This window comes from Aquarana catesbeiana, linkage group LG03 (assembly GCF_042186555.1).
Source record: "Aquarana catesbeiana isolate 2022-GZ linkage group LG03, ASM4218655v1, whole genome shotgun sequence".
In the NCBI taxonomy this organism is placed as follows: domain Eukaryota; kingdom Metazoa; phylum Chordata; class Amphibia; order Anura; family Ranidae; genus Aquarana; species Aquarana catesbeiana.
The window spans coordinates 568,866,574-568,886,126 of NC_133326.1; the positions used below are offsets into that span (position 1 = coordinate 568,866,574).

The 19,553-nt window shown below is 41.9% G+C and overlaps 1 protein-coding gene across 1 annotated transcript in view; it reads left to right on the top strand.

The window, feature by feature from the left end:
• KDM7A (lysine demethylase 7A) overlaps positions 1-19,553 on the top strand; it is a gene marked incomplete in the record, with an annotated part of 99,805 nt that overhangs the window by 51,971 nt on the left and 28,281 nt on the right. Inside the window, 4 exon segments of the mRNA XM_073621856.1 lie at positions 457-546; positions 13,740-13,946; positions 14,690-14,814; positions 17,443-17,603. Coding sequence (XP_073477957.1) covers positions 457-546; positions 13,740-13,946; positions 14,690-14,814; positions 17,443-17,603 — 583 coding nt within the window.

Sequence of the window (19,553 nt, forward strand, 5' to 3'; positions counted from 1 at the left end):
AAAATCCTTCCAGGTACATAAAACAAAAATTGTGCAATGCTTGTTTTTTTTTTTTTTGTTTTTTTTTTTTTTTAGAAATTGGCCATAGTCTCATAGAAATGCCTTTCCCGTGCCAGCATCCTATAGAGAAGGACCCTTGCTTTCTGTTTGAAAGAAGTGGTCTCTCAGCAGAGGTCCATCATGCCCCCTGCTTAGTCAGGCTCTGCAATCAGCAAAACTAATTCTATGCAAAGGTTCCACTGCTTCCACGCAGAGAGCAAGGTTTTTTCTCTGCTGAATGCTGGCAGGGGATATACTTTTCTACTCAAGCTGCAGCTGCTTTGTAAAGAAAACTAACTGTAAGACTTTAAACTCAATTTTTGGATGCATCTGGAATGTATTTGGGTGGTTTTAACTTAATTGGCTTTCAGCTTGAGGTAGACAAGGGCTGATGGATTTTTTTTTTTTTTTTTTTAGTCTGTAGCAGAGCATGCCTTCGAAATCCCAGACAACATCCGACCTGGGCATCTGATTAAAGAGCTGTCTAAAGTTATTCGCTCTGTAGAGGTAAGAGAACAGAACAATTTTTTTTTTTCTATTGCTTAAAACCGACGTGTTACAACACTGTGTAGTATTTTACCTAACATGTTAAAGAGTAGGTGATTCTGAAATGTAATTTTTTGCTTTTATTTTTCACACAATTTATAATTCTCCTTTCTCTGCATTTTATTTGATCTTGAAATGTCAGCTGTTTAGAAATGCAGGCCGAGAGGGCAGTAATGCTTGGTTCTTCATCTTTGTTTTATATTGAGATTCTGCTGTGGATTAAAAATACATCTGGACTGTTTATAACTTCGTCCTCCATGCGGGTCACCAGACACACAGATATGCCTTGTACCCTTCATAGTCCAGGCTTTAAGAAAATCATCTGCATCATTCTCCTGTTCATAAACTTGAAAATGGTTAGACTTTATATAATGTTAAAATATTAGCTATATGAATTCAGTCAATTTAGATAGACAACCAATACAGATATACTGTATATTTAATTATGATTTGTGTTGTCCAGGAGGCACCAGAGTTAAGCTGACCATAGATATAAATAGAAATTCAGAATGCAATGTCCAAGCAGGGGGGATTGTTCCCCCACCTCATTTGTGTGGCTGGAGGAATCTTAAGCTGGCCATAGACAAAGCGATTTTCTTTACTGCAGCCACAGGTGCAGAAAATTGCTCAATTACTCCATAAACACAATATTGATGGGGAATTTTTCTTACAGAGCCATTGTGTTTTCCTGGTGGGGGAGGTGGCACTGTAATTACTGCTGGCCGATATAATAGCTGCTAGCAATAATCACATGTAAAATACCACAGGCTGGTTTTAATCAAGTTGATTGATCAACTTTGGTACATTCAGCCTGCCCATACATGGTTCAAATCTCGTCCGATTCCTGCTGAACTAGCTGAGATTCAAACCTTTTATGGCTGGCTTTAGTCTTTCCATTTAGCCCACTGGCTGAATAAAAAAATCTACTAAGGCATTGCACACTTTAAAATGGTTTTTCTTGTTTTAGCTATGAACAAACAATGATCACAAATGAGTGAAATACCACAAGTGCATTAATCAAATATCAATATACAAAAGATTAATAAAATTGAAAACTCAAGTCCAAACACTTAATGAAAAGTGTGACTAGTGGAAAATATTTTCTTTTCCAATATTTTTATTCAAAAATTTTTCTTCACAAGACATAAAATTCAATTTTTACATACATTGTTTAAGGTGTAAAAACCAATAACAAGTTATTTATACTTAACAACCAAAAGGCAAAAAGAAAGAGATAGGGAGGTTACACGATACCTAATCTCATGTTGTTAATGATTCCTTAATGTGTTTCATGTAAAGTATGGGGAGTCACCTGAGGAGAATTCTCTCTCCCTGACTCCTCTACCTGGTGTAACCTTCTAATTTAACTCCCATAGCAGCCCTAAGGTCTCCATTATCTTCATAATCTTCAAGGATTATTTTGTATAATTAGGAAAAGGGAAAGAAAGAAATAGGAAAGTGGAAAGTAGAGGGTAGAAGAAAGTGAGAGAGGTGCACTCCTGTCGTAGAGCAAGGGATTCCTAAGAATCCATCGCATTATTTATTCGAGATGTATTTTATCCAAGGGTCCCATATTCTTTCAAACAATGCCATTTTGTCATTTAGAATAGCAGAGAGAGACGTTCATTTACCATAATCCAAGACAGTTTGGATTTTATAAGATGAAAGGGAATCGTTGGAGACTTCCAAGATTTAGCTATCGCTATCCTAGCAGCTACAAATATAAAAGTTATAAGTTTCTGCGTGTGTTTCGATGCTCCTTCCACTGGACGTCCCAACAGTGCCTGTAAGGGTAACTTGATAAGGTTCACTTGGGTTAATGAGTATATAAAGTTATATGTGCGGATCCAAAATCGACGCACCTTTGGGCAAGTCCACCAGATGTGTATCATGGTACCTTCAATATTGCATCCCCTAAAGCACTGCGGGGAGGCCCCCGGAACAAAAGCTGCCACTCTCGCTGGGACCATATACCATCTCATCAGAACTTTATAGTTTGCTTCTATTAGAGAAGTATTCATGTATGTTTTGGATCCTTGGAGAGACAGTTTGTTCCAGTCTTCATCTGTTAAGCTGATGCCTATATCGTTTTCCCATTTTTGCATATGAAACAATTTCTGGGATGTTGATAAGATGCTGTATATCAATGAAATATGACCCGAGTGTTTGTCTATAGTTCTGCAAAAATTTTCCATTTGGGTGTATTCAGTTAAATCTGAGCTACGGTTCAACGTAGTTAGGAAATGCGCTATCTGAGAATAGCGGAATATTTCTGAATTTGGTAATTGGCACTTTTCTTGCAGAACCTGTTTCGACATAATCCCTCTATGGTCACATAGGTCAGCTATCCGTAGTAGCCCCTTATTGGTCCACCATTTAAATTCATGGGGACGAAGGCCCGGGGTGAACATAGGGTTGTTTAATATTGGGGCTAATGGGGCTTGTGGAGATTTGAAATTGTAGGTAGTAGCTAGTCTATCCCACAAGTTTAATGAAAAGGATAGAGTCGGACACATTATTGTCGGTCTATCCTTCGTTTTCAGCCACATTAAGTGGCTAATCTCCTTGTTTGGGAATAGCGCTGTTTCCACAGTCATCCAAAGTGGATTTGATTGTCGGCTATGGAACCGAACCAACTGTGATAATTGCGCTGCATGATAATATTTTATCAGGTCTGGTACTCCTAGACCGCCTTTTAATTTGGGAGTGTATAATGTTCGTCTATTCACCCTGGGCCTTTTATTCCCCCAAATAAACTCCAGAAGCTTATTCTGGAACTTCGCCAGGTCTGCTCTATCAATTGCTATGGGAAGAGTCCTAAACAAGTATAATACCTTCGGTAGTATAGTCATTTTTACTGAGTACAGTTGACCGAACCAAGACGGAGGATTGTTTGACCATCGTTTGAGATCCTCTAATAATTTTTTAAACAGTGGGGGATAGTTATTTTTGTATAGTGTAGCTAGTGATGGGGTGAGGAAGATACCCAGGTAGGGGAGGGCTGTGTCTTGCCACTTAAATGTGTACGAGTTCCGTAAGGCACGGGTTATATGCGTTGGTAGCAACACATTAAGGGCTTGGGATTTCGAGTGATTCACTTTTAGGCCTGAGATCGAAGTATATTGTTTTAGTAACTTGTGCAAAGTGGGTAGCGAGGTAATTGGGGAGGAGAGGAGCAACAACAGATCATCTGCGAATAACGCGCACTTGTGTTCCCTGTCCCCACAATATACTCCCTGTACATCTGGGTGGGCTCGTATCTTAATAGCTAATGGTTCCAATGCCAAGATGAATAATAGGGGGGATAGTGGGCATCCCTGCCTAGTTCCCCTGCGTATGTCTATAGGTTGAGACCGAAAACCCTTGATGACTAGATGTGCTGTGGGAGTCCTATATATATTTTCTAGTGTCTTCAAAAAATTTGGGCCGAACCCATAACGTTTCATTATGAAAAGGAGATGGTCCCATGAAAGGGAATTGAAGGCCTTGTGTAAATCCAGGGAGATCAGAAGCGCTCCTCTCCTACCCCTCCCATCCCATCCAGAGTTCAGTGCAGCTATTATGTCAATAATTCGTCTGGTCTGGTCTGGGGCCTGTTGATTGGGGACGAATCCCACCTGGTCTGGGTGAATATATTTTGTTATAAACGAATTCATACGTGTGGCCAAAATTTTTGTCATTATCTTCAGGTCTAAATTAATTAATGATATTGGGCGGTAATTTGCGCAGTCTCCATGATCTTTATTTGGTTTAGGTATTATGTGAATATAAGCGTTGTTTTCGTGACTTGGAAGTGGGTTTCCTTTTCTTAAGTCGTTAAGAAAAGAGCATAAATGGGGAACCAATATTTCTGTGTACTTGCGGTAGTAATGTCCTGAAAAACCATCAGGGCCTGGTGCTTTGGAAGGGTTTATTTGTTTAATAGCTGCTGCCACTTCCCCTGCTATAAACTCCGCCTCCATTAATTCTCTGTGGTCCTGATCTAGTGTGGGCAATGTGATGTCACTAAGGAACTCCTCAGCTTTGATCTTTTGTAGAGGTGTGGGGGCGTCATACAATTTAGAGTAGAAAGAAAAAAATTCCTGTAATATTAGCTGTGGGTTCTGTGTAGTCTGACCATTTTGTAGCCGTAATTTAGATAGGGCTGGTGTGAATGGTCTGGGAGTTAATTTCCTAGCTAAGAGTTTATTAGGTTTATCCCCCAAAGTATAGTATCTATGTCTGGACCATCTTATGCTTTTTTCTGCTATTGTGGTGAGGCTCAGATTAAGGGCCATGCGAGCCGTATCAATTTGAATTCTGAGATCGATAGATTGGTTTATCCTTTGTTCCCGTGTGAGACGTTGTAGTTCCGCCGTTTATTGTTTTATCGTATGTTCACGCTCTCGTTTCGCTCTAGAGGCTAGCTGAATCAGCTTGCCTCGGATGGTGGCTTTATGTGCCGCCCATGTTATACTTGGGGAAGGGGATGAGTGAAGATTATCCCGGAAATATTCTTTAATAGCTAGCTCTGTTTCCTTCGCAGTAATAGGATCATTTAATAGGGATTCATTTAGTCGCCACAACGACGGTTATGATTTTGACCATAGGTTTGTAAGTGTAATTTGTATTGAAGAATGGTCTGACCATGCCATGGGAATGATTTTGGTCGATGAGACAAACGAAAGTAGCGGGGAGAGTGTAAATAGATGTCTTGTGTACATGGGAATAGAATGTATAGTCTCTAGACGTGGGGTGGGCGTTTCTCCATATGTCAATCAAGTCGTAACTATGGAGTAGGCGAGCAATCTCTCCGCTTTGTTTTGGGGTATGTTTTAGGATAGATTTTCCCGGTTTAGATTTGTCTAAAATTTGATCTAATGATGTGTTGCTGTCGCCTCCCAGTATCACGTGTCCCTCTACATGAGGCATTATAATTGCTAACATTGTGCGTAAAAACTGTTTTTGTCCTACGTTGGGGGCATAGTAAGAGAGTAATGTCACTACCTTGTCATGTATTTTCCCCTTAGCCATAATATAACGCCCGTCTTTGTCTCGAATAATGCTAGTGGGTGAGAATGGTACATTTTTTGCTATGCAGATTGCTACTCCCCGTTTTTTGTCTGGTCCATTTGATAGGAAAAACGTGGAATATCTTGCATTCAGATATTTAAGGGCAGACGTTTTCGAGAAATGCGTCTCTTGGAGTAATAAAATATCAATTCCCATTTTATAGTATTGTTGAAAGGCCTTAGTTCGTTTGATAGGGGAGTTCAAACCCTGTACATTATGCGTTAATACTGTGTATTTTTCAGAGGATCTATTGGTCATATGTGTTCGGTAGACTGTACTCACGTTTCAGAGGTCTTCTCCGATGTGTATGGGGAACCCATTTCTGTTTCAGGAATGCACCAAAAGAAGGAGAGATTAGAAAGAAAAGAGGAAAATAGATAGGGTTAGAGACAAATCTCACTTTGTTCTTTAAACTATAACAATAACCATTCAATAGTGTTAATAAGTAAAAAGCAACCATCACACTGTTTAGCAGTACGATCTTGGGGGTATTTAGACCCATTATGTTGTAAAGTTGCCTCCACCCGTAAAGTAGAGGCAAGTTCACCACAAGTGGCATGTGTTACTGCCCCGACCCTCTTCGTGCTATAACTGAGGGGGACTTAAAGAGCAAAAGAAAACGGGGGGGGGGGGGGGGGGAGACCCCAAAACGAAGAGCAGAGTCAAAAAATCTTAACTAAAATTAACAGGGGTTTGTGGGAAGAATTGTAGCCTTTTCAAAAAGAGAAAAAGAAAAAAAAGTAAAAAAATAGTCAGACTTTCTAACGTAGCGTTCGCCTAATTAGGCATTAAGGCAGATTGTTCTCAACTGGCTAGTATTCTTCTATGGCTTTTGACCAAAGCCTGGCAACTTTTGCCTGAGCAGAGTGGATGACAATCCATAAAAGCTTTTATTAAACGTTCAGGTGATAGGATGCGATTTCCTCGTATTAGATCTTCTCTGTTGAGACCACAGGGGTGAGACCGGACGACCATCATTGTTTGGGGACTCAGGGTGATGAGAATCTCTGTTGATTATTCCCAATTCTAGAAGTAATTCCTCTCCAGACTGGAAGCTAGCGAATGAATGCGACTTCCCTCTGTAATTTAAAGGACAGTCTAAATGGAAAAGACCAGCGATACTTGATCTGATGATTAATCAGATGTGTCAGTAGAGGTTTCAGTTGTCTTCTCTTCTGGATCGTCGCCTGTGATATGTCAGCAAAAATCTGGACTTTATTTCCTTGTAGCGAGATATCTCCTTTGTTTCTTGCTTCTACCATTATTTTTTCTTTAACCCGATAAAAGTGCGGTTTGACTATCACGTCGCGGGGTAAACCATCTGGTCTAGGAGCTGTGAGAGCTCGATGAACTCTATCCAGTTCCAGCTGATTAGTAGCAATGTCGGGTATTAAATCTTTCATCAAATCATGAACAGCTTCTTCCAGATCGTTTATTGACTCGGGAAGACCTCGCACACGGAAGTTGTATCTTCTTGACCTATTTTCCAGGTCTTCGATTTTCGCATTGGTTTGATCTAATTGGTCTTGTAGTGATGATATCATTCTGGAATTTTGGTTAACTCTTTTAATGGTTCCATCCATTTTGGAATCTATGGTGTCCAACCTCTCCCCTATGTTTTGGAAATCATCTTTTATCCCAGTAGTAATAATAGTGCAAGCTTTGGAAAGTTCCTGTTGAAGAAGAGCAGAGAATCTAGCCAACAGGACCGCATCTCCTGAATAAGCAGTGGGCTCAGATGTTTGAGGCTGTATTGAGCTATTTTGGCTCAGTGCTATCTCTGCTATTTCTGCCATTTGTCTATCTGTGGATGAGGCAGGAGAGTTGTTAAACAGCACCGCTCTATCTGGGGAGACTGACAGAGGGGACATGTCCAAACAGGCTTCCGGAGGGGTCAGGGGATCTTCCTGGGACTGGGATGAGAAGGGGTCCCGTCCCATGCCATCCATGGATGTTTCTGGATGCGAGGGGGATGCTTGCTGTGGCGCCTTCTGAGTAGGGGGAGGCCTAGGCTTTTGTGTTTGGGCGCCATTCTTCCCCTGGGCCCTCTGTAGTAATGGGGGTGCTGTCTGTGGGGAATGTTGCTGGGGTCGAGGGCTGCCCCACTCCTCCTCCACTGTCCCCTGTCCCTTACCGGGCTCTGGTGTCTGTCCGTCCATGTGGAATCCCCCTCCGCCTCCTCCTCCCTGCCTCACCGCCGCCATCTTAGTCTGAGGAGACTGCTGCTGGGCGCGTGTGTAGCGGGACTGTTGTGGCTGTTTCTTCCCTTTTCTCGAGCTCCCCACGGCCCCCCGCCTCATGATCCGCTCCCAGGATATGGGCTGGCTGTTCGGTGGCGATCTGGTCGTCCCTGCTAGCTAATTGTAGCTTTTTCCGGGTCCGGGCTTGCGGAGCTCGGCTACTGCATGACCAGCTCCGGCGCCGCGCACATGCGCACTCTAGTGGAAAATATTTTCAACTCCATGACTACCAGTGTTCAAGAAAAATGGCAGTGTTACTTCCACAAAAAAAGAGTGGCCTCTTATGAGATCTGATTGATCCCTATCACAGAGATTAAAGAAGCTTGTGCCGGAATGATCACAGGTGTGGAGATTTCAAACAGCATGTCTTGATACACTTGCAGGGATAAGCTCAATGCACCAAAAGAGCATGTATGAAAAGGAAGAAGCCTCGTAGTGTTAAATCAGGCAATTTTATTTAAAAAACATAATATAGATACACTTATAGTGTTAAAAAAATGTCAGCATCTCTAGTGGTGGTATCAGTCTGCCAGCTAGCTCAAATGGCATTGTAAGTACTCTCCAAACTGACGAGTTTCCACACAACTGTCATCTACTGGGAAATGCAGACTGTCTTGAAACGCTAGCCAAAGGCTAGAGATATTGTTCATGCTGGAATTTTTTAACTTCTATATAAGTGTATCTATACTATTTTTTTTTTATTAAAATTGGCTGATTTACACTGAGGCTTCTCCCTTTTTCATGCATGATCTTTTGGTGCATTGAGCTTATCCGTGCAAGTGTATCAGGACATGCTGTTTGAAATCTCCACACCTGTGATCATTCCGGCACAAGCTTCTTTGATCTCTGTGATAGGGATCCATCAGATCTCGTAAGAGGCCACTCTTTTTTAATGGATGGAACACTTTGCCATTTTTCTTGAACACAGGTAGTCACGGAGTTAAATATATTTTCCACTCGAACACCGTTAACCCCTTGATCGCCCACTAGTGTTGATCCCTTCCCTGCCAGTGACATACAGTAATCAGTGGCTATTTTTAGCTCTGATCGCTGTATAAATGTTACCAAAAATATGTAGAATACATATCGGTCTAAACTGATGAATACATTTTTTTTTTTTTTTTTTTTTTTTTGTGGATATTTATTATAGCAAAAAGTACCTTTTTTTTTTTTTTTTTTTTTTTTTTTTTTTTTTTTTTTTTTTTTTTTTTTTTTTTTTGCGATTTAAAAAAAAAAAACCCACAGAGGTGATCAGATACCACCAAAAGAAAGCTCTACTTGTCGGGAAAAAAGGACATAAATTTTGTTTGGGTACAACATCATCGCGCGACCGCGCAATTGTCAGTTAATGCGGCACAGTGCCGTATCGCAAAAAATGGCCTAGTCAGGAAGGGGGTAAGTCCTTCCGAGGCTGAAGTGGTTAACTATCTTTTGTATATTGATATTTGATTAATGCACCTGTGGTATTTTGCATCACCTATTTGTGATCATTGTTCATACAGTGACACAATTTTTAAGTTTGAACACTTGGGTCAAATCCTCGATTAGTCATTTTTATTTACAGCATCCAATGCATGCCTTATGCTCTCCTGTGTTGCAATACAATTGAGGAAGTGCTGATGTGATGAAACATATAATCTAGTTGTATGAGTGAGCGCTCTGTGTGCCTGTGAATGCTCTGCCTGCCTGAGTCTATCAGATCTAATTATTGTGTAGCTCTTACCTGCACAATCCCTAGACTGAGAGACCCAGTAATTGCAGGATGTAGTTTTTCCATAGGAAGTGTTGGGTCTAACACAACAGCAGTCCCCTTCAGGAGATCACAGTAAGTTTTTGCTAGCAGTAATCGCAAGTAAAATCCAACTGGCTGGTTGTTACCAAAGTTGATCATTCAATCAACTTGGGTACATCAAGCCTGCCCATACATGGTTCGAATCTTGGCCAGTTCATGCTGAACCGGCAGATTTGAGCAGTCTATGGCCGACTTAACCCTGATGGTCCTGAATACAATGCCCAGGTGAATTTTGCTGTGCAGTAATGATGCCCTTTTACACAATGACAATTAGTCAATGTTGGTAGAAGCCAAAAACATTGATGTCCAATCCAAGATTATAAATTAAATGCACAAACTGATTGCCTACCAGAAGTGCACATTCTTTCCCCTTTAAATGTCTCTCAGCCCGATACAGTGGAACAAAAACCATTTCATATTGACTGTTCTGCTTCCTGCATTGGTTTTTGTCAGGGGAGCTGTAAATTCAATTATCCAGCACATAGAGCATCTCAGGACTGCAGTTCCCAACAGATTATGAAATTGCCACTTCAGCCCTACAGAGAGACAGATCTATAATGATTGTAAGACCTGCTGGTGTATTATAGACAAACACACTTCTGGTTTTCAGTACAAGGAACATGTTTGCGCTGTACTGTGATTGCTTTGATTGGACAGGCATAAGGAGTGCTGTGAAGATAGACAATCGATAATGTGTTGACTTTATCTTTTAAATATTTTCTGATAATATTGGCCCATATACTAGAGGGGAAAAAAAACACTTAAGGGGAAAGTACAATCATTTCAGTGTTAAATGAATACATTTTTTTTTTTTTTTTATGTGAGCACCTAAATGTAGTTATTACTGCAGTGTTTTACCTTCATGTATACCTGCTGCTAGACTATAGACATTCAAGTATTAACCTATTATAAACAAAAGTAAATGAGCTTTGAAATTGTTCATCAGTAACCTGTGTAGCTGCAGGCACTGTGAAGCAATTCTTCCTCAAGGTTCACAGCTGTGGAATCTTTCACTATAGCGCTCTTAGCATCTCTGCTCCCCTCCACTTTCTGCACTGGCTCTGCATCTCGGCTTCACCTTCCCACCAGTGACTCAACAGCTTAGTTTCCTTTGCTCTCCCCCCTCCCAGAAATGATTCAGTGGCTCAGCTCTTATCCTGCTTGCCCTCCAAACATAGCCTAGCCTAATGCACTTCTGTCCAGCAGTGACTCGGCCATTTATCTCCCTATCCCCCCCCCCTCTCGGAGTACCTGCTTTACACATAAAAGCCAGTAAATTAGAATATTTTGAAAAACTTGATTTATTTCAGTAATTGCATTCAAAAGGTGTAACTTGTACATTATATTTATTCATTGCACACAGACTGATGCATTCAAATGTTTATTTCATTTAATTTTGATGATTTGAAGTGGCAACAAATGAAAATCCAAAATTCCGTGTGTCACAAAATTAGAATATTGTGTAAGGGTTAAATTTTGAAGACACCTGGTGCCACAAACTAATCAGCTGATTAACTCAAAACACCTGCAAAGGGCTTTAAATGGTCTCTCAGTCCAGTTCTGAAGCCTACACAAACATGGGGAAGACTTCAGATTTGACAGCTGTCCAAAAGGCGACCATCGACACATTGCACAAGGAGGGAAAGACACAAAAGGTTATTGCTGAAGAGGCTGGCTGTTCTCAGAGCTCTGTGTCCAAACACATTAATAGAGAGGCAAAGGGAAGGAAAAACTGTGGTCAGAAAAAGTGTACAAGCGATAGGGATCACCGCGCCCTAGTCAAGATTGTGAAAAAAAACCCATTCAAAAATGTGGGGGAGATTCACAAGGAGTGGACAGCTGCTGGAGTCAGTGCTTCAAGATCCACCACCAAGAGACGCTTGAAAGACATGGGTTTCAACTGCCGCATACCTCGTGTCAAGCCACTGTTGACCAAGAAACAGCGCGAAAACCGTCTCACCTGGGCTAAGGAAAAAAAGAGCTGGACTGCTGCTGAGTGGTCCAAAGTCATGTTTTCTGACGAAAGCAAATTTTGCATTTCCTTTGGAAATCGAGGTCCCAGAGTCTGGAGGAAGACAGGAGAGGCACAGGATCCACGTTGCCTGAAGTCTAGTGTAAAGTTTCCACCATCAGTGATGGTTTGGGGTGCCATGTCATCTGCTGGTGTCGGTCCACTCTGTTTCCTGAGATCCAGGGTCAACGCAGCCGTCTACCAGCAAGTTTTAGAGCACTTCATGCTTCCTGCTGCTGACCTGCTCTATGGAGATGGAGATTTCAGGTTCCAACAGGACTTGGCGCCTGCACACAGCGCAAAATCTACCCGTGCCTGGTTTACGGACCATGGTATTTCTGTTCTAAATTGGCCAGCCAACTCCCCTGACCTTAGCCCCATAGAAAATCTGTGGGGTATTGTGAAAAGGAAGATGCAGAATGCCAGACCCAACAACGCAGAAGAGTTGAAGGCCACTATCAGAGCAACCTGGGCTCTCATAACACCTGAGCAGTGCCAGAAACTCATCGACTCCATGCCACGCCGCATTAATGCAGTAATTGAGGCAAAAGGAGCTCCAACCAAGTATTGAGTATTGTACATGCTCATATTTTTCATTTTCATACTTTTCAGTTGGCCAACATTTCTAAAAAATCCCTTTTTTGTATTAGCCTTAAGTAATATTCTAATTTTGTGACACACGGAATTTTGGATTTTCATTTGTTGCCACTTCAAATCATCAAAATTAAATGAAATAAACATTTGAATGCATCAGTCTGTGTGCAATGAATAAATATAATGTACAAGTTACACCTTTTGAATGCAATTACTGAAATAAATCAAGTTTTTCAAAATATTCTAATTTACTGGCTTTTACCTGTATGTTTACATTGGAGGTTAGAAGGCCCCTGAGCCATGTTGAGAGGGGGAGCAGGCTGACCTGCTAAGAGAGAAAATTTGCCATGCTCCAATGCTTCTGTTGTAAACCGAGATAAATTGCTCCATAGTGGCTACAATGGTCAGAGGATTTATTTTAAAGCTCATTTACTAGTGGAACTTGAATTTCTATTTGAACTTTAACCACTTGACCTGCGGAAGATTCAACCCCCCCCCCCCTTTTCATGACCAGGCCATTGTTTGCGATACAGCACTGCGTTACTTTAACTGACAATTGTGTAGTTATGCAACACTGTACCCAAATAAAATATATGTCCTTTTTTTCCCCCCACATCCTTTGGTAATATTTTATCAACTCTGCATTTTTTTATTTTTTGTGCTATAAACACTATAAAATATCCAATAAAAAATGAAAAAAATCTAATTTCTTCATAGATTTAGGTCAGTATGTATTCTGCTACATATAAAAAAAAACAATCGTATATTGATTGGTTTGCGCAAAAGTTATAGCATCTACAAACTATGGGATATTTTTTTAATTTTTTACTAGTAATGTCGTGGTCAGCCACTTTTAGTGGGACTGTGATATTGCGGCGGACATTCTGACACTTTTTGGGGACCAGTGACACTAATACAGTGATCAGTGCTAAAATATATGCACTGTCACTATACTAATGACTCTGGCTAGGAAGGGGTTAACATCAGGGACGATCAAAGGGTTACCTGTGTGCCTAGCCAGTATTTTACTTTACTGTGTGGTGTGACAAATTCCATCCCTTACCCCGTGTCAGAATGTCGATCTGCCTATGTAAACATGCATGTGTGCCCCCTACCTGGAAGAGTCGGATTACATTATGTGTGTGTATATGTATATGTGTGTGTGTGTATATAGATATAGAGAGAGATAATATTATATTATATTCACACATGGTCCGGCGCACAGATGCCGCCCGGTAGCAATAAACATTTTATAGGACGGACCTGAAGTGGTTGAAGAGTATAGATTTGCTTTAACAGCCATTGTCGACTTTCATCGGATTGGCCAACTCATACACTTGCATTGTGAGCACGTGTAGTAATGCACGCTATTGTATTTGCATTACCATAAATATTGTGCTGATTAAAAATGGAAGACTCAATTAATCATGACATTTGTTGAGTAACTTGTGATTATGATTCGCAGGAGGAGGGGAGCAAGCCAGTCAAATCTCAGGAAATCCACAGTCTGAGCCCACTCTCCCGATCCTTGCAAGAGAAATCCTCCCATCATTCCAGGCAGAAAGCACGGCGGCTGCGCGACCACTCAAAGCAAGCACCCTCTAACCTCGATATCCTGGAGCATCACACCAGGGAGGTGCTGAAGAGGCTGGAGATGTCTTCGTGGGAAGAGGTCAGTCTTTCCCCACAGTACATCCTTCGCATGCTTAAGGACTAGAAAACAGACAAGACAAATTGGGTTGGGAGTGGCGCTGGGTCATAATGTTATCTAGAATATCACTGCATTGGTGTAGTAAGTAGACTGTGTCTAAACCACAGGTACCCACTACCTTTTAGGGGGACCTTGGGTATAACTTGAATTGGTAAAGGCAAGCAATGTGCTAAAGTAGAATGGATCAGTAGTAAAATACTATGGGGTTAACATGGATCTAAAGGCAAAACGTTGAATCCAAATGTAGATTGCTTTATGTATCCTTGTTTAAAGGGATTTTCTTTCCTTTACTGCTGTCAACAGGACTGAAAGTAATGGAAAATCCCAAATCTTGAGTTGTCACCAGAACAGGAATAAAGGGGAAATCTCCTAATGGGGACACTTGTTTAGGAGACTTGTGTGAGAAGAGATATCCTTCACATTGCAGAAATTGCCCCCATTGCAGATTCTTCACAAGCACTAAATGGGCTTTAAAAGAAGCCCCACTGAGACCTGTAACTGCAGCCACTATGATGTAATTCATTGTCAAATTCTTCAGCTGAAACCGATTAACTGAACTGAAACCCAGGCAGTAGGGGGTATCTGCACCACACAGAGTGATTAGGGTGTGCCCTGGCACATGTATATGGGGACCATCTAGTGTAGATTTGTGCCAACGTTCTGATAAGAGTAAGATAATTTACTGTAATTATTTGCCTTGTTAGGACTCGGGCAGTTACAAGTTGAACATGAAATTTAACAAGCCACTGCAGCCGTCTTCAACCGTCCCTGATCAGAAAATGAGAGATAATGACATGCGGCTGCTGCTTTCCAATGGAAGAATAATAAGGTAATTAAAAGGAAACTCAACAATCTGATGGATTGTCATTTCGGTGTACCACTTTAGCACTCCAGTTGCACAACACTTTGTCCCATGGTTGACCTTACAAAGAAAGATGGCTAGTTGCATGTGCTGTTGGTGAATATGATTTTCTTTAGTGAACCTGGATTTTTTTTCTGCTGTACAGTGCAATACAGGTGGGTGGAGCCGGATTTCTGCCTGACTAATACAGTGCCTGGTGTTCATACCCCTTGAAATTTTCCACATTTTGTCATGTTGCGACCAAAAACGTAAATGTATTTTATTTGGATTTTATGTGATCTACCAACACAGTGGCACATAATTGTAAAGTAGAAGGAAAATGATAAATGATTTTCAAATTTTTTTACAAATATCTGAAAAGTGTGTCGTGCGTTTGTATTCAATCCCCTTTACTCCGATACCCCTAACTATAATCTAGTGCAGTGTTTCTCAACTCCAGTCCTCAAGGTGCCCCAATAGGCCATGTTTTCAGGATTTCCCTGAGATGAAGCTGCTGTAGTAATTACTAAGGCAGTGAAACTGATCAAATCACCTGTGCAAAATAATAGACAGCCTGAAAACATGACCTGTTGGGGCGCCTCTAAAGACTGGAGTCGAGTAACGCGGATCTTGGAACCAATTCAGAAGTCACCTTATTAGTAAATAGCGTCCACCTGTGTGTAATTTAATCTCAGTATAAATACAACTGTTTTGTGAAGCCTTCAGAGGTTTGTTAGAGAACCTTGGTGTACAAACAGCATCATAAAGGCCAAGGAACACACCAGACCGGTCAGGGATAAAGTTGTGGAGAAGTGTAAAGTAGGGTTAGGTTATAGAGTATCCCAAGCTTTGAACATCTCACGGAGCACTGTTCAATCCATCATCTGAAAATGGAAAGAGTATTTCACTGCTGCAAACCTACCAAGACATGACCGTCTACAAGACATTGCCGTCTACCTAAACTGACAGGCCGGGCAAGGGGAGCATTAATCAGAGAAGCAGCCAAGAGGCCCATGGTAACTCTGGAGAAGCTGCAGAGATCCCCAGCTCAGGTGGGAGAATCTGTCCACAGGAAAACTATCATCTGGCCTTTATGGAAGAGTGGCAAAGAAGAAGGCCATTGTTGAAATGGAGCCATAGGAAGTTGCGTTTGCTGTTCAGAGAAGCCATCTGGGGGACACCGCAAACATTGAAAGAAGTTGCTCTGGTCAGATTAGACCACAATTGAACTTTTTTGCCTAAAAGCAAACCTCTGTGTGGCGGAAAACTAACACTGCAAATCACCTTGAACACACCACCCTCATCCTGAAACATGGTGGTGGCAGCATCATGTTGTGGGAATGCTTTTCTTCACCAGGGGGGAAGCTGGTCAGACAGGAAGATGGATGGAGCTAAATACAGGGCAATCTTAGAAGAACACCTATTAGTCTGCAACCCTAAACATACAGCCAGAGCTACAATAGAATGGTTTAGACCAAAGCATATTCATGTGTTAGAATGGCCCAGTCGAATTCCAGACCTAAACCTAATTGAGAATCTGTGGCAAGACTTGAAAATTGCTGTTCACAGACGCTCTCCATGTAATCTGACAGAGCTTGAGCTATTTTGCAAAGAAGAATGGGAAAAATGTCACTGTCTAGATGTGCAAAGCTGGTAGAGACATCCCAAAAAAGACTTGCAGCTGTAATTGCAGAGAAAGGTGGTTCTACAAAGTATCGACTCGGGGGGGGGGGGGGGGGGCTGAATACAAAATCGCGTCACATTTTTCAGATATTTATTTGTAAAATATTTGAAAAGATTTATCATTTTCCTTCTACTTTGTGTTGGTCTATCACATAAAATCCCAATAAAATACATTTTGTTTTTGGTTGTTACGTGACAAAATGTGGAACATTTCAAGGGGTATGAATACTTTTTCAAGGCACTGTATAAAAAACTGATAAATATTCTCATACTAATACTTCCTACTACCATTGTTTGGAAATACCCAGTACTTCTGGATGTGGAGGGTGCTGGCATATGACATGTTCCCCAGGATGCAATGCACAGGCCCGAGGAGCCAATCATTAGGCCTGATCACTGTTGTGAGCCCTTTCATACTGACAGCACAGCAGCTAGTTTTAGAGGTGCTTTTCCGCTGCTAGCGGGGCGATTTTAACCCCCACTAGCGGCCAAATAAAGGGCTAAAAGCACCCGCGAAGCTCTGCTACCATGGGGCGGGGGTGCTTTAAGAGCGGTGTAATACACAGATTCTAAAGCGCCCCAAAGATGCTGCTTGCAGGACTTTTTTTTTTTTTAAACGTCCTGCCAGTGCAACACCCTAGTTTGAAAGCGCTTGGGGCTGTCACACTGGGACTGCAGATGAGGCATTTTTCAGGCGCTTTACAGGCGCTATTTTTAGTGCTAAAGCGCCTGAAAACACCTCCAGTGTGAAAGGGGTCTGATTGGAAATGGCGAGTGGGTTAACCCTTGTGCACAATGTGCGATGTGGATCGGCTCTGTAGTAGCACAGTTTTTGCTTTCCAGGCTTTTTCCTGGAAAATTGAGTCTGTATTATCATGTTCCACAACACACTACCTATTCCTGAGTAATGAGTTTTCCATGTTCTTTCGACAGAGATGAAAGACAGCAGTTCACGGACCGCAGTCTGTACACTGCAGACAGCGACGATGAAGATGACCGGGCCCGATTGAGAAAAGCCAAGAATATTAAAGCAGAAAAGCCTTGCTCCAGTTCGGAGGCCGAGGGCACAGGAGAAGCTCAGAAACCACTTAATAGTAGGTCTTGCAAAGCATGGTATACTTAAGGGCTGCTGCTCATGGGCATACAATTTGCTACATACAGATCCGTTATTTATATGGATAATAATGCAGCAGTATTGTAAGCTATGGACCCATGCATGGTAGTCGGCATTTATCTGCAAAGTTTAACTGTGTAAATCAAAAGTAGCAATATCTGCGTTTGCAGTTCTTAGAGTAAGAGTTAGAGTAAATACCATATCTTGTATGCATGTTGCACTTACATGCGTACAGCATATATGGACCTTATTGGCCGCCAGTGCTGCTCAGGGACCTGCAATTAAATATCAGCACGTGTAGCCAGTAGGGTTGTCCCGATACTAGTATCGGTATCGGCACCGATACCGAGCATTTGCCCAAGTACTTGTACTCGGGCAAATGCTCCCGATGCTTCCGCCGATACCTGGAAGTCAGCTGTGATCGGCGCGTGGGGGAGTTACAAGATTCTCCCCCAGCGGCTTTAGTGACATACAGCGGTGATCGGTCACCGCTGACTGTCACTGCATCCTCCTCCATGCCCCCTCCGTTCCGCCGTTACCCTCTCCTTCTCTGTCCCCCTCCGCTGTCCCCTCCGTTCTGCTATCCCCCTCTCCTTCTCTGTCCCTTCCGTTCTGCTGTGCCTCTCCGCTGTCCCCTCCGTTTCGCCATTCCCTCTCCTTCTCTGTCCCCCCCCCCCCGTTCCGCCGTTCCCCTCTCCTTTTCTGTCCCCCTCCGCTGTCCCCTCCGTTCTGCTGTGCCTCTCCGCTGTCCCCTCCGTTCCGCCGTTCCCCTCCTCCTTCCTTTGTGAATGGACAGAGTCAGCTGACTGTGTCTATTCACATAACTGAAACATTGTAATCTCCTGTGATTACGATGTGTCAGTTTATGAATGGAGAGGAGGCGCTGTCTTCTCTCCATTCCTTCTCAGTGCAGCTGAGGCTGCAGAGAAAGAGACTGGGGAATCTCTATCCTCAGTCTCTTTCTCTGTCTCAAGGGGGAGATATCAGAGGTCTGTTAAGACCCCGGATATCTCACCAAAGCCCCCCAACAGGGCTGATTAAAAAAAAAAAACACATATTGCAATAAAAGAATAAAAAAAATATTATTGTAAAAAATAAAAATTGTAAATAATAAAAAAAAAAACCACACACACACATACACCGTTCACCCCCCCGAAAAAAAGAAAGCACTGTTAAAAAAAGCAAAAAAAAACACTGTCACGTGACATTAAAAAAAAGTATCGGTATCGGCGAGTACTTGAAAAAAAGTATCGGTACTTGTACTCGGCCCTAAAAAAGTGGTATCGGGACAACCCTAGTAGCCAGTGGTGCCCTGCAATCTGTTCCGACACTTGACGTTTGCTTGAGCCCTTTTTGTGGCGCAAGTACAGAATGACCTTAGCCTTCAGTCATAAAAAAAGGGGGGTTTTGGCTACACATTAAAATGGGGTACATTCTATAAGAAAATCGAGCGTGCGGTCGTCCGATTTTCTTAGTTTCAAAGCAAATCGGAACTGATGAGCAAAAATTCGGACGAAAATTCTCGTACAGCAAAGGCTTTTTTTTTTTTTTTTTTTGTTTCTGATCATGCACGGTCTTTTCTGATTTTTTTTTTTTTTTTTTTCTTCTTCTTCTTTGTATGAAAATCGTATGAAAACTGTACACTTTAAACGAAAATCATTAGTTCTGTTCCCGTAACAGAAATATTTTGGAGTTTGTCCCTTTGGGAATTCTCATATGAAAAGTTGTAATTGGCTGTCGAAAGTTGTGTACACACTATACGAAAATGTTCACCCGATTTTCTTATAGTTTGTACGAGCCTTAAAGGCCCATACACACGATCAGAAAATCGCACGAAAAATACCGCTTTCGAAACGATCGTATGATAATCTGATTGTTAGTACGCAGCTTTCGATAGCCAGTCACGACAGTTCATCCAATATCTAATCGG